The sequence below is a fragment of the Solea senegalensis genome, linkage group LG7, assembly GCF_019176455.1.
Source record: "Solea senegalensis isolate Sse05_10M linkage group LG7, IFAPA_SoseM_1, whole genome shotgun sequence".
NCBI classification, from domain to species: domain Eukaryota; kingdom Metazoa; phylum Chordata; class Actinopteri; order Pleuronectiformes; family Soleidae; genus Solea; species Solea senegalensis.
The window spans coordinates 17,441,267-17,465,133 of record NC_058027.1 but is presented as its reverse complement, the minus strand read 5'-3'; the positions used below and the strand labels follow the sequence as shown (position 1 = coordinate 17,465,133).

Genomic DNA, 23,867 nt, shown 5'->3' with positions numbered 1-23,867 from the left:
TGCAGGAGGAGGCAGAATTATCAAAGACAAACTGTTTATGTTTATGGTGTAAAATAGAAGAATAAAAAGCAGGAGGAGACTGTCGGAATGTATTATTGTTTCTGTTGGTAAAATTATCGCGGAGGAGGTATACACACACCGCGCTGTGCGCAGTATAATGGTAATATGTGGCGGAACTACAAATGGAGACAGCGTTTCAGCTCGGACACATTTCCCAGCTCATGTCCCGCAGTGCTGTAGTGTGTTTTGTTGCGTGTGTAGTCCGATCAGCGCTGGATTGACTGGAATCTTTGCAGCTCACTTATCTAAACGTGGTAAAGCAAACACGTTACACTCTAGGCTCTGCTCATACGATGTTTGAACAGGATTCTCATCTTAATATAACACCAAATCCAGTAAATCATTATTATAGCAGCTGTTTTTCTCCTGAGTACACATCTTATGAGCTATGCTTTTAAATCACGCCGCCGTGTATCTTTGGAACGATTATTGTCATAATCAATGGTGTGTGTGTGTGTCTGTGTCCTCTGATTGCATTTTATTTTTTCAAGTGTCAGGAAGTGCATGATGGCTCTCATTCATCTGGAAAACAACTGTGGTAGTAACATTGAGAACTGCACATCAGATCCGATGTTATGTATCACATTTGTAGCCAATTTCCAATGCTGTCTTTAGATGCTTTCTGACCGTTTTGAGTTCAGTGGACAATGCATTCCATATAGTAGCTCCCTTTATAGAAATTAACCTTAGAATAAGGCATTTTGCAATGACCAAACCAGATTTGCCTGTAAGATGGTAAGTTTCAAGGATAAAGTTAATTTGGGGACGTGTGGGATTGGAATAATATCTTGTTTAAGCACAGTGTTGATATCATCAATGTTTTGCCCAGAAATTACAGAGTTTGTGGCAACACCAGAGCTTGTGAATATAGTCTTGCAGAAAGGGTGTGAGGGGGATTAGGTTTACAATATGCGCCCTCATCCTGTTGGTCAGTTAATGCCTGAACTCTGCTTCTCTGTGCAGGCATGTCTCAGGACAGTCAACATGGCAGGTGGACCATTTCCAGCAGCGAAGATGAGGAAGAGGCTCTTCCTCTTTCTGGCACTACAACATCTAAGCCTCAGCAACCTGCTGTATCCAGCCACATCCCACATCAGAGTGCCTCTCCCCTTGGCCCTGAACCTGGATCAGTCACTGCACAGGTGAAACCTGAACCAGCTCAGTCTCCTGTATCCTCACTTGCTATTGGCTCTGAGGCCCGACAGTTAGCTGCAAAGAACCAGCTAAATCCAGTGAAGTATGAAACTAGTCCTTCATTGGCTGGAAAGCGGAAGAAAGAGGTGCCAGATGGTTCAGGCTGGGCTCTCTCAGACAGTGATGATGATGGTGATGTGAAGAAGAAAGGTGTCAGTAATTTGCCAAAAAGTACACCTCCAAGTCCCAAAGCTAAGAAACCAAAGGTGAAGACCGAGCGACCCCCCAGCCCTCACGGCAGACTCTACTACGTCGATGAGCCAGATGATTTCTTTGAGTCCAGTATTCCTTGTTTGAATGACCCCTACAGGTTTTACCTCAACAAGGTCACAGGCCTGGACAGGAAGTATAACAGTGGAGCGCTGCACATAAGAGGTGAGACCTGTTTTGTTTGGTTAGTTCTGGTGCACTCGGGTCTAACGTCGCACTACTTACTTTCAGCTTTTTTTCACAGTGAAGCAATGTGATCTATTGAGCGCAAAATGAAGGCTTAGTTTTAATCTCCCATGATGTTAGAACATCTGCTTTGACCTCTAATACCTCTGATTGGTCTTCTTGCTGCATATTTGAAATCAGTTATATCACTAAAGCTTCCACCAGCTGTCATCATCTTGTCATTGTTTTACTTTCGTCTAGACATCCTCTCCCCATTATTTGGAACCTTGAAAGAATCTGTTCAGGTGAGTAACCATATTGAAATGGTTTCTCAAACATGGTCAGTGGCCCTTGTGCATCATATTCCATAAATAAGAGACTTAATCTTGACTGATGGAGGTTTATAACTGTGTGGCAGAAATTGTCCTGTGTTTTATCCACACTATCAGCATGGCTCTACAGCTGTCATTTGTTGGATCAGTCCTTCTTTTCTGGTTACTTTGGTGACTCCCTGACTATACTGCCACCAAGAGGCTGACTTTTGTGTTGCCCCTTTCCCAAATAAAAAATCCTGACTTTTTCAAGACCTTGACTTTATGTAGTTGTATACTGGCATGCATGCATTCTTGTTGAGATTGTACCAAAATACCAGGCTTTTAAAGGTCTGGAAAACAGTGTTTCAAAATTCCTTATTTTTAAGGCTTTCAAGACCTACACAAGCACCCTGCTTGACAATTATTGGCTTTATTGCAAAGAATATTTGTTCAATACTGGTGAGGAGAGCATGACTATCAACTAGAAAACCTATGGCAGTCTCATCAGCCTCAGCTGTAATTGGTGGGAAACATAGGAAATACTACAGTAGCATTTAGTTCAATGCTGTCTTGTGCCTACATACAGTGTAGCTGTAGACTCCTAGTCACTAATGTGTTATCTTTTTGCCAGAACCGGGAGGGATTATAACTATTAACATACTTTCTTTCTTCATAGTTTAACTACTGCTTTGATATTGCCTGGATGGTTGAACAGTATCCTTCAGAGTTCAGGTGAGGTCTGCCTCCATCATGTTTACACAAGTAGAAGAAACCCAGGTTTTCCAACAGTGAAATAATTTTATTGTCTATGAGCATCTTTCTAATGATAGTGGGAAAAAAAATATCTCAAGTAACTTCTCTCAGAGCATAAATTAATATAATCAATTTCAGAGATTATTTGTGAAGCTAGGTTTTAGGCTTTTTTTCTCATACTAAAATATTAACATTTATAGCAGCTAATATCATAGTAACTACCGTTTATATAATAACTGTAAATTTGCTTTTCTGTTCTGTGACCGAACAGTAACTGCTAGGGACATGAAAGTTGCTGTTTTGTAATGTAATAAGGGTTAATAATGTAAAATCTTATTATTACATTATTGCTTCAGACATGTTATCTCATTGCTGGAAAGTTATTACTTTATTGACTTAGTTTTATTATCATTATTATTATTAGGAATTCACTACAGTAGTTTATGACAGTGAATTGTGTTCTATTTTCAGGGATCGTCCCGTTCTGATTGTCCATGGAGATAAGAGAGAGGCCAAGGCCCGCCTGGTCCAGCAGGCTCAGCCTTTTCCACATGTTAAATTCTGCCAGGTACAATCTCACCGCCACAGACAACATTGAGCAACCTTGCTGATATCATTAACTATCTGTAAAGGAACTTTAAGGACACTGTTCTTTTCTGTAAATGGGACTAATATGTGTTATGTAATTGAACAGGCCAAGCTGGATATTGCCTTTGGAACTCACCACACGTAAGAATGACCTTCCTTTGCCTGATGTTGTTCATTCCCGGTGCCTGCTGATTATTACTTTGCCCTTGCTGTTGCTCAAACATCCAATCATACTGGGACATCACTGCTGGTGTTTCATCCGTTTATCAACCCACGCAGATGTTTTCAATTAGCCTGACTAATTAGACTGGTCAGGTTGCAGCTGGGTGGGAAAGCTCAGGTGCAATCAATTACAGTAATAACGACAGGAATTACTTTTTTGTCTGCTCTCTGATGTATTATTATTGTACCGTTGTTACACTGTATAGCTTTTCAAGCTGTATTTTTAATTCTTTGTGCATTTTTTATTAAACTAATTATTATTTACTGTGTCGTTGTGCAGTAAGATGATGTTGCTTTGGTATGAGGAAGGCTTCAGAGTCATTATTACGACCTCTAACCTCATCAGAGCTGACTGGTACCAGAAAACACAAGGGTGAGTCTGACAATCATTTTTCCCCATCATAATGTAATCACATGGAAACTTACTGTCCATTGATGATGTCAGCAGTACCTTCAGCCCTTCTTTCATCACCTCATGAATGTGTTTGGTGGTCAGGGGACAGGACGACCTCTTGGAGTCTTTGGATTACTGATAAACAAATGTTGCAGGATATTTGAAAAGATTATGCTAGATTTATCGTCATATTCCAGAGCCTGAGAGGCCCATGTCACTGAGCAAACACTAGATCAGTGAAAGCTTGAACTTAGAACTATTTAAAGGTCCACTGAACACATCACATTAGTGACATCTAATGGTGAGACTGCAGGTTGTAACAAATAAAGGACTCCTCCATTTACCCCTTCATATCCCATGCACATCTGTAAGATGGCAACCCCAGTAAAGCAAGGACTGTGAGGCACATATAAAAGAAAAAACAATATTGAAAGTAATTTTACACTTAACATACTTATGGGTGATTTGTTCAATGTCTGCCAATGCAGCAGTCACATGACAAAATGTCAACTTCTGACCATTAGTTGTTTTATTTTTGTCCCATTGTATCCATATTTAATTAAGGATGTGCCTCTGTTACTTTCCAAACAGGATGTGGATGAGCCCTCTGTTTCCACGGTTACCAAAGGGCAGCAGTGCGAGTGCAGGTGAGTCGCCCACCTTCTTTAAGAGAGACCTGCTGGAATACCTGGCATCGTACCGCGCACCAGAGCTGGAGGAGTGGATCCAACGGATCAAAGAGCATGACTTGTCGGAGACCAGGTAAACATGAGGCACCTGCAGATACACATGAGCATAGAGATGTAACAGCAGCTCTCAATCTCACACAGACCCACTTAACATGTATATCAGTTATTTAAGAATGCGAAATCTAGATAACAGGTTACAATAATGCTGTTCTCATCAGGGTTTATCTGGTTGGCTCGACACCAGGCAGGTATGTTGGCTCTGACATGGAACGCTGGGGTCACCTGAGGCTGAGGAAGGTAAACTAAACTAATATACAGTTGTCCAGAACAAACTGTCAGTAGTTACATTTGTCATATTTGTATAATATATCTTTACTACATGGACAGAGATGGCCACTGCATTTTGTGGTGTTTGTTTATAAGAAAGGCTTTGCATGCATGGATGATTTAGGAAAGTAAACACTATTGATGATTGAAGATAATAAAGGAGCAAACATGGTTGCTGCAGTAATACTAATGTTTGTGTGGTATACCAGAAAGAATATATCATTGATATTGTTCCTCTCCGTTTGCATATTAAGCTTTGTCCTCAAAACTTGAAACATGTGCTCTGGCTGGTTTGCCTGCTCAGTCTGATAAAGACACGTGGCCGTAAAGCTTTGCCCTGTATGTATACCTTGCCTAAAGTATACATATATACATATATACAGTATATATATACATATATATGCACAGTATACATATGTACAGTATATATGTATATATATATATACATATATACATACACATATACATATATATACATACTGTATATATATATATACAGTATAATGCTAGGATGCTAGGATATTGAATTTCTGTCAATAAACCCTCCCCGGATCTTAATAAAACATGACGTTTCTAACTGTGATGCATTTCTTTCCTCATCTTTCAAGCTGTTGTATGACCACACAGAGCCGATTCCTGGTGAGGAACGGTGGCCTGTGATTGGCCAGTTTTCCAGCATTGGCTCAATGGGACTGGATAAGACCAAATGGTTGACAGGGGAATTTCAGCGCACCATGACCACATTGGGAAAATCCTCTCTTCGGTCAGACCCCCCCATGCACTTGGTATGCAGCTTTACAAGAGAGACGGTTAAAAAAAAAAATATATATAGTTCATGTTAAGTTTTCATACGTGGTTCTTTCTGCATTTTTAATCAATAGAAGCATCATTTTGTGGTTACAACATTCCTCACACTCCCTGCTTATGGTTTTTAACAGCTGCTTTTCAATTTTCTCTTCTGTGTCTTGTTCTATTAATGGCAACATCCTTTATGTCCTTTATATGTGCTGATTTGTTTCGCTTGGATGATTTTAAAGATGGGATCCTTTTCTATAAAGCTATGGACGTCACGTGACTCAGTTTTTTCACAGCGCCGTGCTGGCTGGAAAGTGTACCAGTACCAGGGTGCCAGTTTCAAGCTCCGAGAGTTCAATGTGCACTTTGAAGCCACAGAGATAAAAAAAAATCACACAATGTGACAGACTGATTGTATCTGATCCTTACAGTACCCCCAGTGCTTTTTTTTTTTTTTTCACAAGTATAGAAACAGCCACAGTGGATATTATTCCAGACCTGCACATTATATCCACAACTTTCTGATCCATTTTCCCTCATTCTACTCAAGAGAACACTTACACATTATAATACAATACAACAAGATATTTAAGTTAATTAGAGTTGGAGTCTGTAACGTTCTAAAGTTGGCATACAGATTCACAGCTTCCTGGTCGGCAGTTTAAGGGGTGCTAAGGGGAAACTTACAACAATCATGTCCTTAACTTTGGCAAAAACGTATTTTATTAATGTCAGCGAACAGCGTCGTTCCCTGCCAAAATGTCATTACCTTGGTAGCAGATTTTGTTTGCCAGGTCTGGGAGAGAGGGCAGAATATTTTGTATAAAACTGAGCTGTAACATAATGTATAACTTTTGTAATGAATTGAAATGTATTGAAATATGGGATATACCACTGCAAGTGTTTGGCACTTACAGTATATTGAAATTGAACACCTACTCTTGGCAGTACAGTCTGTATGTCTAAAAAAAGATGCACTGAGACTTTGTTAATTAATGGTTTGACATTTTGCAGCTGTATCCATCAGTTGAAGATGTGAGGACTAGTTTAGAAGGTTATCCAGGTGAGTCATCAGTTTGGCAATTTGATTTATTTTCATATATCCAGCTACTATATGTTATACTGCTTTTGAATGATTTGTCTCTTGCATTTGGGATTTAATTCTTCCGTGTCCTCCCAGCGGGAGGTTCTCTTCCCTACAGCATACAAACGGCTCAGAAACAGCTTTGGCTCCACTCCTTCTTTCAGTAAGTTCATTCACATCAGTTCATTAGTGCTTTTTTACTTTACTTTTTAATTTTTCTTTCATTTAATCGACTTGATTCCAAATGATGACATTTGAGAAGATGTATTATTTTTAATGAACTTTGCTTATGGGTTGAAAACCCACCCAATTTATTTGAAAAGCAAATTTGAACTGCAACTAATGTGATGTGTAATGTTATCCAACATGACCTTGACCTAGTCACATCACCTGGAAACTTAAGAGACGGTTAGCAGCAAAATATTTTGATAACTGTAAATACTGTAAGAGGTTGGTGGTTTAGGCAGCTCTCGACGTAGAACTATGTTTTTTAACATTTAATTCAACCGTTGTTTAAAATATCACGTGTTTGTGTGTAGTCGCTGGATGGCGAATACAACAGGACGAAGTCACGCGATGCCACACATCAAGACGTACATGAGGGCGTCACCAGATTTCACGCAGCTCGCTTGGTTTTTTGTCACAAGGTGAAACTGTTTAATGTCTTTATTTGTACATAGGTGCGTGATTCATGTTGTTTATTTCAAATGCAGAGACAGACAAACCAGCTGCACGTGACTGAGAAAAGATCTGAAATAATCATTTGATTTTGTGCTGCAGTGCCAACCTGTCCAAGGCAGCGTGGGGGGCACTGGAGAAGAACAACACTCAGATAATGGTTCGTTCATATGAGCTGGGAGTCCTCTATGTGCCGTCTGCCTTTGTAAGTGCAACACACATGAACAACACGTTTATGCCAATATGTATAATCTGTTTTGCTGTTGCCAAAACAAAGCCTTCAAAAACAATCATCATGTATTTGACTTACACAAAATATGTTAATAAGTGATAGTTCAGGTTTTTTGAAGTATGGTTGTCAGTGCTGACTTCATCTTATTACACATGTAGAGGTGTGTCTTTATGTGCAATGATTGTCTCTTTACAGGGCATGAAGACTTTTCCCGTTCATAAAAATCCATTTCCTGCCTCCTCCTCATCATCCTTCAGTTTCCCTGTGCCCTTTGACCTCCCACCTACATGCTATTCTCCTAAAGGTACACATTTGAACACCACATGGTGTGTAATAACGCTGCTCCTACCGAGGTACATCATTTGTGATTTTGTTTATTTAGAAAGGGACAGTGAATAAACAACATTAACAACAATAAAACATTAACCTTGTATAAAATGGCAGCCGGAACAATGAATTAATAACAGAACAAAATGTGAATGGAATAAAACGACACCGAATCCTAAAATGTCACATCATCCCCCATATCACACAACACCTAATCCATTAATTAGTGTAACAAATGAGTGAGCATCTTTTATTCCTCTCAGTTCAGGCTGAAAGTCATCTCAAACACATACCTGTAAACTGTGCTGACAGAGAAAAAACCTGGTGTATTGTTTCCATTTATGTAGTTTTAGTGTATTCAGTCATGCATGAGTTTTACTGTGTTGCAGTACGTCTGTAAACCAACCCATATAAATAGGTATAATTTAACAACAATTACAGTGATTCAGTTTTTTTGAGGTGTGGTTGTATGAAGCACTGACACATTTTTAGAGGCAACGGAAAGAGAAGATGAAGGCAGAGACACAACATTTCGGATGTAAACTAAACTGTTTAACTAAATGTTAAACAGTTAACAAACACCAAGACCAAACAAACAGACATCACTTAAAAGTCTGATAATGATTGACATGACAGGAGTATGATTAACCCTGTGCGAGTCAGACACAAATGCTACCATGTCGTCTGATGTAATGTTATTTAACACTCATTAGTATCCATCTAATGCCACTGACCTCCCTTCTCTCCCTGTTTTCAGATCAGCCTTGGATCTGGAACATTCCGTACAACCAAGCTCCCGACACACATGGCAACATCTGGGTTCCCTCCTGAAAACACACACACACGCACATACACACAGCTATTGAGCTCTATTCATTTCAACAGCCTGACCAAAGTGTTGTCCCTAATCTTAACCATAACCAGTTAATACCTAACCACAAAACCACAAATCTTGCCCAGTTCCTCAGAAACTGGGTTATGCCTCATTAGGACCAGGTTTTGGTCTCCATGAGGACTACCGGCCCTGACAAGGACAGTGTTTACGCCCAAAAAGGTCCTAAAGTACACACACACACACACGCACCTAATTCTACTATTTCTATAACATCGTATTTAGGTGGTAGTTGTCATTCACATTTATTTTTATATTTTTTACTACTGTATAGACCTTCATGTTTTTGTACCAATAAATAATTAACATTGGAACATGTGTTATCTGTTTTGTAAATGTTGATTTGAAAATGTTATGTAAATGTGGAAGAACAACTTTATACATATTGATCTGCATACTGTACCACTTAACATGATCTGGCTAATCTATTAACCATGAAAACATCACACAGGAAATGGATCAGCAAGTGGAGAACACATCCTTTTAAAATGTACATGCTGTACACCTTTGTGTATTAACACCTTTCTGTAGTAATTATTACAACAATTACTGCACATGTATTATGAAATGTCAAACTTTTTAACCCCAGCAGTTATGAGTTTTTGTTTAAGGCAGCTAGAATGCACACCGGGAGAGAGACCTGTTTCTTTTATCTGTTCCAAACAGATTAACAGCTGAAAGAGTTTTGAGGGCCCTGCTCTCAGCTCCAGGACTGACAAAACATGATAAGTACCTGCACACGATTTTGTTCGGATGGTTCAAATTCACTCAGGATCCAACATTACACTGAAGCAGCTTTTTGGCACTCACTTGGTCCAAATATCTTCTGATTAACCCACTGGTTTGCTCACATTCTGCAGTTATCTGAAGTCACATTCCTCTGCAGTGACAATAGGTCCACCACAACCAAAAACTTAAACATCTGGCAACTTGAGAACAGGCAGGTAAGTTTTTTGTTTTTTTTAAATGTCAGAACAGAACAAGGAAGAAGCACTTCTTTCTTCTTTTCAGTGTCTACAGTATAGGAAGTTGCAGCTCAAAAAAAGGAATATACAAACAAAGGTAGTCTCTCTCTGAACTGCTCTAATGTGATTGGTTGCTGCTATGGATCTAGTTGAGAGGCTGTAAACTGAGCCCAGATAAGATGCAGAAGCGCCAGTCTCTGTGCTGAATGATTATAGAACTATTAGTCAATGATGCTTAAAAAAGCATCTTTAACCTCAGCAAATATGAATTTCAGTGTTAGAGGAACAAGTTTTTGTGTTTTTGCTCAACTCAATATAAAGTGTTTACTACATAGTAGTAGTAAACACTTTATATTGAGTTGAGCAATATATAATATAGTATATTCTCTAGGGGCCATGTTACTGAAAAACAAGTTAGTTAATTAAACTACCCTCTGCGTTGTAAATATTCAATGCATAATAACAGATTTTACATCAGTTAGCCCAAACAAGTGGTGTCCAGGACTGGCCTACAGGCTTCCATTGTAAACATGTTGTTAAACTGTCATAGGTGTGCACACGAACACAGAATCCACTCTCTCATGACGAATTTCCTACTTGCTTCTCAATGCAATGAAATGCACATCTTAAACATATTCAAGATTCAAGACAGTGTTAGACATGTTAATCTGTTCATTCAAGTCAGCTACTTCAATAGGGTCATCAGAATGCAACGAACTGAACTGTGCACACTCTTCAGAAGCTGAGCAACATAAACCTCTGGAGGAGAAGCCTCATATTTCAGAGATTAAGTGTGGAATTCCTTCAGCTGTGGTCAGGTCTATGTGTTATTCCCAAGGGTGGCAGAGGCTCCAAGTTCTGTGAACTGCAACTCCCGTCGTTCTTTGCGTCATTGTGTCAACATGGCGCCTGTCTGCCGGACAAAAGGCAAATCTGTCTGACGGTGGATTGAAACCCAATGAGAAACAGAGGAGACATTTTGGGAAAACTGTCAGTGTCCGTGTGTGCTGGCGCCCCGAGACAACACATATATGGTGGAATAAACGTCGGCGGAGGCTCTGCGACTGGAATATTAAGGTCAGTGAAGTCGTGCAGCTGTAACTGCCGATGTCTGTATTCAAACGGATCTGCTTTGCTTACCCGATACATTTCCTTCTCCCTATACTACGGTGATAACTGAAAACTCCATAAAAAATCGCTAGTGTTGCGGCATCTTACGGTTAATAATCACGCCACTTTAACTGATATCACCGGTCATATGTGAACAGGAAAAAGTCGGTCTCTAATTCGGCATGCTTGCTGTTCACCAAAAATCGTCCAATCCAACACAATGTCAACTTTTCCAGCTGGACCGTAATGCGCGCTGCCGTCTTGTGTGATAATATCAGTGAACAACGGAGGAACCATTAAGAAATTAAACTATTTCGTTGCGCTTTAATGTAGTTATTTTACAAGATGTATGCCGACGTGATGGGTTATTCTTCATCGTCAATAAACCGTGTCCAGAAAGCTCCTGTCTTGTTTGCATATTTTCTTAGGAGAAGGTCAACATTAAAATCATGTTTTTTTTCAACGTCATTCGGATTGAAAGTCGGTAAAAGAGCTGTACCTTTGTTACTTTGACATTATAGGGACCACCACCTTATGGGCTATGTCCAAATAAGCCAGCTGTTCACTTTTCGTTGGATTGTACCTTAAAAAAAGTTGCTTACTGTCATGAAATGACGAATTAACATGCTCAACTGGCATGTCTGGGGGTTGTTGGGAATTGTAACTCTGGATTACAGTAATCCAGTTGTTCTTTGACATTGTTAGACTTTCTTTTGATAAGCCAGTGACTGCCAACATGAATTTACATTATGTTAAGTAGTAAATCAGTCGGTGATACGGCCTTACAGTACACGGCATAGCTGCATATCTTGATTCATAACAATGTAATCTGCCATTCCGCTGGGACACTCTGCTCCTTGCTGGGGAGGTCAGAGGTCAAAGTCAGCTGCTGAATCTAACAAAGTTTTACAGGTACAATGATATCAATATTCACACTGAAAAATTATTACACTGGTTGACTTCAGCATTCTCTCTCTCTCCCTGTATGTGTGTGTGAGAACTCTGGGAGTTGAGCAGTGCAAGTCAGCACTATCTGATTATTACTAGTCTCTCTCACCCTCTGCTACACACACTCTGTGCAGTCACATAGTAATAATTAGACACACTTCTGGTTTCCTGCCAGTCAGTCCACTAAATCTTAACGGACACACTGTCGTCAGATAAAGTCATTTCTCCATTTTTGAAGCTATGGATTAAACCTAGACCACGAAACAGTGTTTGTATTTTCCAGTGTAATTGTCATTTTTAGTTGATGCAGTCTCCTCTTCATAATAATAGTACTAACTACAAGAGGACCATTGTTTGGAGCCCCAGGCATGAGGAATTGAAATATATAATATAGGCACAAAATATTAATTTGTGACCACAGCAGAGTAATTTGCTGCCAGGAAATATGTGTAACATGCTCAGAAAATATTTGATGTATTATAATTTGCAGTTTGTCTCTGCAGCAGAGAGAGGGGAATCTCGAAAACTCTTTGTAACTCATTCCCAGTGTGAAATAAAATTCAGTCAGACTATCTCCATCATTGCAGCTTTGTTTACTCTCTATGGGTGGAGGCTCCTGAGCCAAAATGTGCCCATGTTATATATTGTCTGGGGCTCTATACATTTGGACTTCTTTAAAAAGGACCATGTCTTTACTCTTCTTATGTTATTATATCAAACCAAAGTTAGTGTAGCTGCCAGGAAGTTACTAGTAGGCCTTTTTTTTGGATGTGATTTAGCAGGAAAAGCACAGGGGTTTCTGATGAGAAACATTGGTTCTGTTCAGTAGTAGTCAATAGTCAGGACAGAGTGACAGCCATTAATCTTTTTATTCCACCTATGCTTGTCCTATTTGGACCTGTCAGAATGTCTGGCATGACAAAGTTGTTGTTGTATATATTGGAATATCATTGCTTTTGCTCTACCCTGTGTGTATTGATGGATATGCTTTTTATAGTCGTACTCTGTAGTTGAGCTGTCTAACCTGTTAAAAGTTTTTTTTACCATAACTATAGACCTGGTGAACTGGTTAAAGATGTAGGCACAACTGTTTGTGTCAGACACTGTCTGTACACACAGTCTAGTGTCAAGGGAATTTAAGCTTTTTTAAATATGGTTGTTGGTTGTCTTAATATTTACTGAGCACAAAAGATAAATGGCATCTTCAAAGAAATGTTGCTCCATTTCAATGGCCTTCATTTTCTGCATACAGCAGCAGAGCAGCGTCATTTGCTGAAATCAGAAAGAACAAATTTATGTAGAGTGAACAAATAAACATAACATTTTACATCCCCCGTTGTGCAGCGTTAGGTTGTCATTCTGGAAGTTTTAAAAGTGTCACGCCTGCAGGCTTTGAATTCGAGGACTATCAGGTCAACACTGGCTTAATCTTGTCTCTCACAGACTGTGAGACCTTTAGGTCCACGCTGAAGTTAATGTTTCTTTCATTGAGGAGAGCCTTCCTTCCATCTGGCCACTCTTAGAACACACTAAAAACAACACAGTAGACGAAAGTGCTGTACAATTATAATGCAAAACGTTTAAACATAAAACACAAACGGAGCACATTCAAGTGTGAAAACAAAACATAGGACATACACAGCAGCAACCCTACACTGTGTGGAAGGCCAAAGAGAATAGATGTATTTTTCAAACAGATTTAAAGACAGGAAGTGATGAGGCATGCCTAATGTGCAACGGCAAATGATTCCACAATTCGGGAGCTGCTACTGCAAAAGCCCTATCCCTGCGGAGCTTCAGACTCGTCTTTGGGACGACCAGGAGTTGCTGATCAGCTGATCATAGGGACTGTGATGGAGCATAAGGCTGAAGTAAGGCCATGCAGACACTTACAAACAAACAAAAACACTTTAAATTTGATCCTGAATTGTACTGTGAGCCAATGAAGGGAAGCCAGGATGGGAGAAATGTGTTCATGCCTGTGGGTTCCTGCATTCTGAACAAGCTGAAGGTGAGCAGTGAAAGCCTGGCTAATCCCAACATAAAGAGCATTACAGTCATCCGGTATAGTTGTAACAAAAGCATTGGCTGTAGTGATTGTGGCTCTCATTCTGAAAGTTGAACATCGTCTCTGGAGCTCAGCCAGAGTGAATTGCAGTTGTACTTATTTACACTGTCCTTTCCTACAAGGACAAAAAGCTTCAAATGAAGATTCCTGGCTGTTTTTCTGCCTAAGAATCACAGAGGCTCATAAAGCATTAGTGAACATTTAAATCCTCAGATGTTACAAAACGGTAATATCACTTTGACACGCGTATTCACACATTTCTAAAATTCTGTCAGCCTGACTGTATATATTATGCATACTCTGGATGCATCTGTTGTGTAAATGTTATTATAATTCTATTTAAATATTGATAATATGGTTTGGATCATGAATAAAATAAACTGTGGCAAACTAGAATATGTTTTAATTGGAAATGCACAACAAAAAACCAGAGTGCTACATTTTGATGTCTTGGGAACAACAACATTGCTGAGGTGGCCATGATTTTGCCGTCTTTATCAATCCTGTTTATCAGTTTAACTGACTAACAGTCTACGGCATGACTCATCCTCTGCAGCAGAGAAAGTATGGAGCTTGGCTGGCTGAGATGTAAATTTTTCTTGGCATTTTTCCCAAGATACACACACATGCAAACACACACTCTCAACCTCACCCTCCCTCTCTCTCTCTCTCTCTCTCTCTCTCTCCCTCCCTCCCTCTCTCTCTCTGTAAGTGTTGACATGTCTGCTGACTTTGATTCTCCCCTCTGTCTGTTTCTCTTCTTGGCATTAGAAAGACAAGCATGAAGACAGATGTGCTGTCTCATCGGTCTGTTAATCTCCTGCTTATTTACTTCACTCACTATTAATATAATAAGGTTTTTTTTTTGGGGGGGGGTGCACATTTAAGAACAAATGGCATAAAGGGAGCACAGATTAGGCTTAAAAACATTTGTCTTTGCAATAATACAAACCAAACTGAGTCTGTGTAGTGTGATCATTTGGGTTGAAAGCATCCGCTGCAATAAAATTCTTATTTAATCGAGAGGAATGCACTTAAGATCTGGATGGCAGCTTCTGAGCTCTATCTTTGTGTGTGCGTGTGTGTGTGCTGTAAATCTGCAGGCAGTAGGCTAACAGATGTGACATAGCTCATTTTTGCTCTGTCTCCATGCTTTCAGGGACATAAACTTCAATGCATATAGTCAATCAAGCTATGAAAATGTAATTGAAGGTATAACAGTAATAGTAATATATAGACTTAATTGCAGACTTAGGTCTATAATATACAAAAAAAAACAATAAAAAGAAACAGAAGCAAACAATAAAACAATAAAAAATATCTATTTTTTTTAGAAAGCAATTATACCAGTTTTTCCAAAGCTGAGATGTGCAATGTGTGTCACTGTAGGTAATGCTTGTCAGTATTTAAATAACTCTATTTTCAGACTCATTGAGTCAACAAATAAATCTGTGTATTAGATTTCTTAAAACCATCTGTAAGGTATTGACTCGAGCAGTCACAAACAATTGACTGGCACTAGTCCATCTGGGCCTTTTTAACAAGAGTCTTAAAGCATCATTATATGACACAAGATATTTCATTGTCACTGCAGATGCTCAGAACATTGCCCAGCAATCTAAAATCAGGAAATTCATACATGTATCTTCCTTAGTTCGGCAGATCATGATAACTCATTTTTGTGGGATTATATGTCATGCTGTGCAGTGTATCCAGAACTCACATGGAGACCAGCTGAATTTGGGCTAAAAAACCCCACCAAATGATCAGCGTACGTGAGATGGTTCACTACCGTACTTCCAACCATACAGCCAGTTCTGCACACGTTTAACTGTTTTGAGAGATTGTTCATGCTAAAATTAAACAAAGTAGGGGATAAAATGCTCCTTTGCTTGACTCCATTGCAGACCTGAAAACGAGCACACAGTTATCCTATTTGACCTGTAGTCTGTAATAATAATGGCAATAATCCTTAGTCCTGTCTTGATGGATGCATGTACTGACTGAGGTCTATTCAATTTGACTTGTGGGTTAGGGTTAGGGTTAATTCTTGAGCACCACTGGTTGTTGAACTTGAGCACACATGTCAGACCGAAACAAAACGCAGCTAATGCCAATAAGCTGCCATGCCTGTTCTTAAACTGTCCAACGCATACTTATTTCACTTACAGTAAAGTATTACAAAGTGGGAGGGCTAAATTAAACAAATGCTTGAAATTGCAGCACCTGAGTAAATACTCTTCGGTATTAATGTTGTTGATTTTTCCTCCAGGATGTTCCAGCAGTGTGAGGAGCCTCGGTTCACCATCGAGCAAATTGACCTCCTCCAGAGGCTGAGGAGGACGGGGATCACCCAGGCGGAGGTCCTGCACGCCCTGGACACCCTGGACCACCTTGACCGTCACAAGTCGACAGACAAACCTTCCTATATGCCACCCTCATCTTCCAGCACTGTTGCCGCCTCTTCCTCCACGACTTCAGCTGCCACTCAGACGAACTTTCCAGACAACCAACTCTCAGCATCGCCTAGCCATACCTTCGATGCCACCGCTCTGCCTCTTCCGGTTCCGGTAGCCTCGCCGGTCATCATGACCGCGGGAGCTCAGAATGGTCTGGTTGGTGTCAGCAATGGGAAGCTGTCACCACCCCGCTTTCCTCTTGGTGTGGTTAGCGGCGGCATGTCGGCACCAGGCTACGGGTTTGAGGCCAGTGAAGAGGACATAGATGTTGATGAAAAGGTGGAGTACCTGATGAGGTAAGATGTTTCAACTTGACCTGGGTATATGAACCTGAATCCTAAACCCCCTCAGAGCATTTAGGACTAATTTTGCATGGGAGACCGCACCAGATTTTCAACACTATATATGACCTGAATGCGTCACAATGCTTTGGTTTTATTCTTGAGATTCCTATCCAATAAAAGAGAGGCACAACTGAGGGCACAGTGGCATTTGGTTTGTCGCAACCATGATAAGGATCTTAACTATGACTGGTCCAACAATGACTGTATTTTTGGTATGAAAGTGGTGTACGTGCCAACATGGCTCAAGGCTACAGAGAGCAGGTGCTATTACAAGAAGCAGGATGATCGAGAAGGCTGCATATAGCACACTCTGAATATAAATATGATACAAGGATTCACATACTTCACACACACTTATATGCACATACTGTACACACACACGCACCCTCCACCCTCTCATCTGTAGTCTGCAGCCAGACAGCAGCAATCAGAGTGTTATTGATTCGGAGGTGTGTGAAGATGAAACCAAAGATGCAGGGAATATTACAGCAGAATCAGGCCTCAAATTCTCTCATATATTCAGCTGCTGCAGCTACTGTTATCCATAGATTTTTGGTTGTGATTTATTGGGTTGCAGATGTTTTAGTCAGGTCTGACTGTTAGAAATCCAGTCATTTATTCCCTTTGGAATAAACAATATATTCTGTATGTTCTTGTAGAAGGGACAGCGTTTTGATCAAAGAGGAGATTAAGTCCTTCCTGGCAAACAGGCGAATTTCCCAGGCTGTGGTTGCTCAGGTAACAGGTGAGTATTTGCTTCATCAGTTCAGAGCAAGACGGTAGATCAGCTACAGATCCAGCAACAACTGGAGCATCCAATCTGACTGTTCCTCTTCCTCTCAGGTATCAGTCAGAGTCGGATCTCCCACTGGCTCTTACAACAGGGATCGGACCTCAGCGAGCAGAAAAAGCGGGCCTTCTTTCGCTGGTACCAGCTGGAGAAGTCCAACCCAGGTAATGCCACCACAGAACATCACCATCTCCTAGTCTTTCCCTCAGATGGTAGGTCACTCATGTGTGCATAAGCAAGTACGAGGCAAACGGTTGTGCTTCTACACCAGAGCAAAACACAACAATTGGGTACTAAATTCAGTACTTTCAAGTGAATTATGCTTGTACTTCCGAGCACCCACAAAGGGGAAGTCATCTTCGATAAGCAAACAAAGGACAAAAGACAAAAAAGAGGAGACTGCTTTCACTTTAGCTGTGTGTGTTAGAGTGGAGACACATTGGAGACTCATTGCATTTATACTCCTGTTCAATGTGGTCACAATGTGTCTCCACCGACAACCTCCCGAAGTGATTTCGCAGATCGGATAACAATCTGTCCTAGGGTGTACTTACACCTGTACTTACAAGTGGTCCGGCGGTGTAGGGGGTCTAAGAGTCAGTCAAAGCTGAATACAGTTAAATTAAGAAGCGTGGAGACTATAGTATAGAGAAACATCTGACATTGCTGTGAAAAAGCAGGAAATATTTGTTACAACCCTGTGTTTATAAGAAAAAAATCAGACAAAACAATACATTTTGATATCATTGATGGTGCTCTATACTTTGGATTTATATTTGTTCACTGTTTCCTATATTTGCTTAACTCTTATATTAACATACATATTTTTACCATAGTTTTAAAGTTCTAAACACATTTTATGGATAGTTCCTGTAAACATCAGTCTCACCCGAGTTAGATCCACATTGGATCGAAACACTGTGTCCTCTTATTATGTTTTTTTGTGGCAAAGGAGTAAGAGAGTATCTTCTTTCATAATCTTCCATTTGTGGAAACAACATACTGTTCAAAAAGTGCTACTGCTTACAGTATTCAGGACATTTAGTCTTTCTTTGAAAAGAGATCAACCACCTCTTTTCAAAGACAGTGTTAGTGTAAATATAATGAACAATCATTTGTACTGTCCTTGAATTGGATCCTTGACGCCCTGTGCTAACAGCTGTAATTGATCTGTGCAGAATGGTCATTCTATACGTCCGCTCGCTGGTATTCAAAGCAGTGAGTGCCGAAGTAACAGGAGAGGATTATTAGGCTGTTCATTTAGCAGCAGATATACAGCGTTTGGCATTTGATATTTTTCGAGTTGCAGATGTGTATTCAAAAAGCCTTTCAACGTAAAAGAAGACTGAGGCAGAAAGAAAAGATGGCTTTGGCAGATGTTTTCATTTATCTCAAGAATCTTGAGATATGTATGATTATGAGGACACAAAAAAAAACTGCAAAGTGTTTTTCTGTGATTGAACAATAACTTCACTGCGTCATGTTGAGTGGAAAGTACAATATGAAACAGTGTGAGTACAGTCTTATTTCAAGTGACCCTGTGTTTCCACTGGGGAAAAAATATGAACATGATGTTTCAATAAAAATCTCTTAGTACGTCACGATTTAAGTGGAAACTTTTGTATCTTCACATATGTGATGCATACACTAAAGGCACAGTGTATGCTATGCAATGATTTCTCTTCATTTTTTTAAAGTTAAATATACAGTCTAACTGAATGGATATGTGTATACACAGTATACACAATACAATATACAATATACAATATAGGGGTTTAAAAGAGGTTCTTGATGTCACTGGGACTTTTTCTTGGTCTGAGACTGAGAACCTTCCCTTGATGCCACTGCGGTCATAATCATGTTATTTGATTCCACAGACATTCAGTAATTGAGTCATTTGAATCCAAAACTATTTCATTAGTTTGTGACACAGGAAAAATGGGGGAAAAATTTGGTAACTAAAGCCGTCTAAATGTCATGCTGACTTTGATATAAACTTACTTGTTTTAATGGAGTATGGTGTTTGTGACTTCAGGTGCCACTCTGGCCATGCGAGCTGCCCCACTGGCTCTGGAGGAGGTGATGGACTGGCCACAAGCTCCGCCCACCTTTGGTGCTGCCCCTGCGGGCTTCCGTCTGCGGCGGGGGAGCAGGTTCACATGGAGGAAGGAGTGTCTGGCTGTTATGGAGAGGTGAGGTGTCGGAGGAGGAAAGAGTGGAGTGAGTTTACAGTTTAATTGGCTTATAATTTTAACAGTGTGTGTGTATGTGTGTGTGTGTGCATGTAGTTACTTCGGTGATAATCAGTACCCCGATGAAGCGAAGAGAGAGGAGATCGCTAATGCCTGCAATGCTGTCATTCAGAAACCAGGTATGTAAAAGCAGTACTGTGATGTAATGATTCTGACTAAAGTTAAATAAATGATTGTTTTTCTTTATTAAAGCTGTAGGGTTTAACTTTGCAATATAAATGATCGCGGGGGGTGCTGTGCCAATCTCAGCTGACATGGGGCGAAAGGCAGCGTACACCCTCCATTTCTTTTTTAATTTTCTAGATATAACTAACAGTCTAGGAGTTGTGGTAATGAGAAGTACGCATGCCAACTCCTTTCGGTGAAGAGAGGATTGGTAACAGAAGGGTTAAGAATTAACCCTGGTTCTCTGAAACACAAGAGATTTACTGAGAAACCAGAATGAATGTTGAAAGAGAAGGGTTGGAATATGGACTTAAAAGTCATCCCCTTTATAAAGCTCTGCAGCCTCACCTGAGGTGTAGGTTAAGTCTGGGTAGTTAAATACACAAGCAGTGTTTTGGGTGCTGAGGTTTTACACCACAGCTTTACATATTACAAATACATATTCTGACTTAAAGACCTGCTGCATTTATCTGATGTGTGTGTCACAGGAAAGAAGCTGTCTGATTTGGAGAGAGTCACATCCCTAAAGGTCTACAACTGGTTTGCCAACCGACGTAAAGACATCAAGAGGCGTGCTAACATTGGTAATGTCTACCTCTGTTTGTGTGTGTGCGTGTGTGTGTGTGTACGAATATTAGATTTACTAAATTAACATCCTGTTCTATCGAAGAACATCTGAGACAAGAGATAGAGACCATTAACTCTTCAGGGAAATGTTTACTGAAGTAAATCATCTGAGAAGTGTGCTCATTTTCTTTTTGCAACCAGTGGAGTCGCCCCCTAGTCATTACATATTTGACTTCCAGGTTATGTCAATTTTTTCACAGGGCTGCAACTAATGATTACTTTACCAAACCTGGAAATTATGAAGTTCTCAAAATGTCTTTGTTAATTAATTCATCGATTATCAAAATAGTTGACGGTTAATTCAGTAATCGATGAATTGAATAATCGTTGCAGCCTTATTTTTTTTTTAATCTACAGCCTATTGGACAAAACAGTAGAGGATCAGCTTCTCTTTGCTTCAGCATTTGCTTGCGTCTCAGGCTGCTGTTGATTAAGGTCGATACGCTATGATCAGGTTTGTGTTTTTGAAGAAGCAGCCATCTTGGAGAGTCACGGCATCGAGGTCCAGAGTCCAGGAGGTCAGTCCAACAGTGACGAGGTGGACGGCAATGACTTCCCTGACCAGGTAAACTGAAGATTACCTCTTACTCGTCCTCACAGAGCTGCTGGTATAATAATTATTATGGAAGAGTGAATATGTTCCCTTCCATATTTTGTTTCGGTCCTGAAACCTTTTTAAATTCACAATCGAATCATGTATTTAACTTATTGTAGTGAAATCTAAATTGTGGTCAGCAGAAGTAGAATGAGCATTGGTTTAAATCTGTCTGACTTTATACAGTAAATAACTAGTTATGAAGGTAGAGGTCACTGTGTCATGACGGTAACTGCTGCTGTGTTTCAGGGTTGTGAGATGACTTCATTTGACAAGAGAGCTTCAGTCAGGCAGTTTGGTTTCAGTCGAGCTGACCTCTCCTCTCCGACCCAGGTGATTTTCAGCTAAAGTGATTTCTATGAAAATCAAAACATGTCAAACTTACCAGCCATGGCCCACGTCTCCCTCTCCTTCATGCTCAGGTTCCCACGCTGCTTCCCAGCTGGTTGTCCGTCCTGGGTAGAGGACACTTGTCTGGACAGAGGGGCACTTCTTTGATCGGCCGCTCCCCAGTGATAGGGACAGGTCCTCAGGCAGAAGGCTCCAGATTGACCGGCGTGTCCTGGTCTCCACCGTCCCCCTCCCTCCAGGACGAACCCACCATTCACAGCGTGCTGTCCGAGCCCCAGGATCCAATCGGGTTGGAGAAGACGGCGGCCAATCACGAGGACGGGGCCGGGTGCAGTATGGGGAACGAGATCAAGATGGAAACACTAGAGGACGACTGAAGAGGGTGCTGGATATCTGGAGTTGTCTGAGTCATGAAGACGACAGGTGTGTTAATATGCAAGAAGATTTTATAGGAATGTAATAAGTGGGAAAAACATGACCAAAAGTCTTGTAAATGCCAACGCTGAGATACCTCCCAACCCTACCTCCAACCATCAACCTGCTCTGCTATGCTCTTAGAGGCATTATTGTGTATTATAACAGTCATAATAATATTAAACTTTAAAATCTGTCCTCCCCAGCAGACTATGGAGTGTTTTGAAATGACCAAATAATAACACAATTCCTTATTTGGGCATTTTAAATCTTCCATAGCAGACTGAGTCATGGGACACGAGACATTGTGCAGATTTAATTGAAAAACAACCTGCGTTTTCAAAGCAGGACAACACTGTATTTGACACGGGATTCAGAAAACGTCAGGGTCGTGCACTGTGATCACAACACAACTGAACAGCCTCAAAAACTAAATGCATGAATTAGAGTTGGTTTGAACAGATTGTTTTAAAAAATGATGAACCACCATGTCATCACCGTGGATTTTATTTTTACATTTTCACTGTTGATTCCTTCCAGTGAGAAGAACAGCAGAATAAGCTTACTCTTTTTTTTTTTTTCCAATTCAAGGTCACGCCACATCACTAATAATACAGTTTGCCTAAATAATAAACTTTTCCTCTTCCCCTTTAACCTGATCAAATAAGCTCGACATATGGAAGCAAAGAATTATTACAATTATGTCAAGATGAAATGTAAACCGACAAGTAACCAACAAAAACTTTCGCAATTTCAAAATCCTTTTTTATCAATTTTTGTCAAATTTAGCCGGAAATCTTCGGGTCAAATATCTTTTTCCTTGACTACAAAACATGTTACAACACCAGAGTAGGGCTGAACAATTTTCAATAAATATCTAATTGCGATTATTTTGACAGGAATTGCGATTGCGATATGATGCCATTTTTACATAATTATTCTCATTTTCATTTGAAAAACATTTAAAATGTGTTTAAGATGTGTATAGATCAAGACAGTAATGAATCTAAAATATATATTCAGGCTTTAACAAATATTGCAACTCTTGTGATTTGACAGAACAACAAAAACAAAAGACAGCACACTGGTTTATAGTCCTACTGAATATTATCTTCCTCTTTCGTTTCATATACGTCAATACATGAAAATAAAATAGAATTTCTATAGATTTAAAGAGTCATGGAAACATCTTGGCTAAAGTGAGTAAGCTTTTCAACAAAATATTTAACATTAGTTTCACTGTTTTTAGAGATTTTAATGCAGAAAGGATATATTATATCAGATTCAAACACTTATGACCTCTTTGCTTCCATATCAATAACAAGGAAATTACGAATATAAACGTAATACATACATACACACACATCACAGGTAGCCACAAGAGTTTATGTCTTTTTGTTGTTTTTTTAATGATAAGTCTGAAAGTCCTGGCAAACAAGTATTCTTTATTGATTTGTGCCCAGTGACCTGATAGATGCTCAGGCAGAATGAATTAATCACTGTGAGCTCATCTATAATCAATCTATAATCTATAATCAAGTCAGCTGGGAGGGATTCAACAGTGCAACAAAGCTGTTCAGATATTAGAGATTAGTGTAAAGTGAATACACACTTATGTACAACATGCGTATGTATGCATACTGTACACACACATACGTATATACAGTATATTATATAAACTGTGAGGGTATGTGTATATGTACCCTACTCTATTTCTATTTACAGTATATAAACATATTAGCTTCAGACGGGAGAAACTATCCATAAGAGTCTTTGTTGTTGGCGAGAGGTGAGTGAAGCATTAGCCAAAGTATTAATTTTATGTATTTTCTCAGTGTATGATCTTAATGGATGG

At 39.8% G+C, this 23,867-nt stretch overlaps 2 protein-coding genes across 6 annotated transcripts; both read left to right on the top strand.

Annotated features, from left to right (window-relative positions):
- The first annotated feature begins 6 nt into the window (after positions 1 to 6).
- tdp1 (tyrosyl-DNA phosphodiesterase 1) lies at positions 7 to 8,987 on the top strand. Its single transcript, XM_044029518.1, has 16 exons — positions 7 to 314; positions 1,024 to 1,629; positions 1,891 to 1,934; positions 2,620 to 2,675; positions 3,168 to 3,264; positions 3,391 to 3,425; positions 3,787 to 3,879; positions 4,492 to 4,662; positions 4,808 to 4,886; positions 5,525 to 5,701; positions 6,726 to 6,774; positions 6,892 to 6,958; positions 7,335 to 7,442; positions 7,576 to 7,678; positions 7,901 to 8,009; positions 8,790 to 8,987. Exons 1-16 carry the CDS (start codon positions 158 to 160, stop codon positions 8,861 to 8,863), a joined length of 2,025 nt encoding a protein of 674 aa, XP_043885453.1. The 5' UTR covers positions 7 to 157; the 3' UTR covers positions 8,864 to 8,987.
- A 1,787-nt stretch (positions 8,988 to 10,774) lies between these two features.
- Positions 10,775 to 22,913, top strand: LOC122771938 (homeobox-containing protein 1-like). 5 transcript variants are annotated; one of them, XM_044029521.1, is made up of 10 exons: positions 10,777 to 10,966; positions 16,288 to 16,770; positions 17,478 to 17,563; positions 17,662 to 17,772; positions 19,644 to 19,800; positions 19,897 to 19,979; positions 20,514 to 20,609; positions 21,129 to 21,217; positions 21,497 to 21,580; positions 21,670 to 22,913. In XM_044029521.1, exons 1-10 carry the CDS (start codon positions 10,848 to 10,850, stop codon positions 21,973 to 21,975), a joined length of 1,614 nt encoding a protein of 537 aa, XP_043885456.1. In that variant the 5' UTR covers positions 10,777 to 10,847; the 3' UTR covers positions 21,976 to 22,913. The 5 variants fall into 5 exon arrangements, with proteins under 5 accessions (XP_043885459.1, XP_043885456.1, XP_043885455.1 ...); XM_044029520.1 differs by having other exon boundaries at positions 21,126 to 21,217; XM_044029519.1 differs by having other exon boundaries at positions 21,123 to 21,217.
- Positions 22,914 to 23,867: the final 954 nt, after the last annotated feature.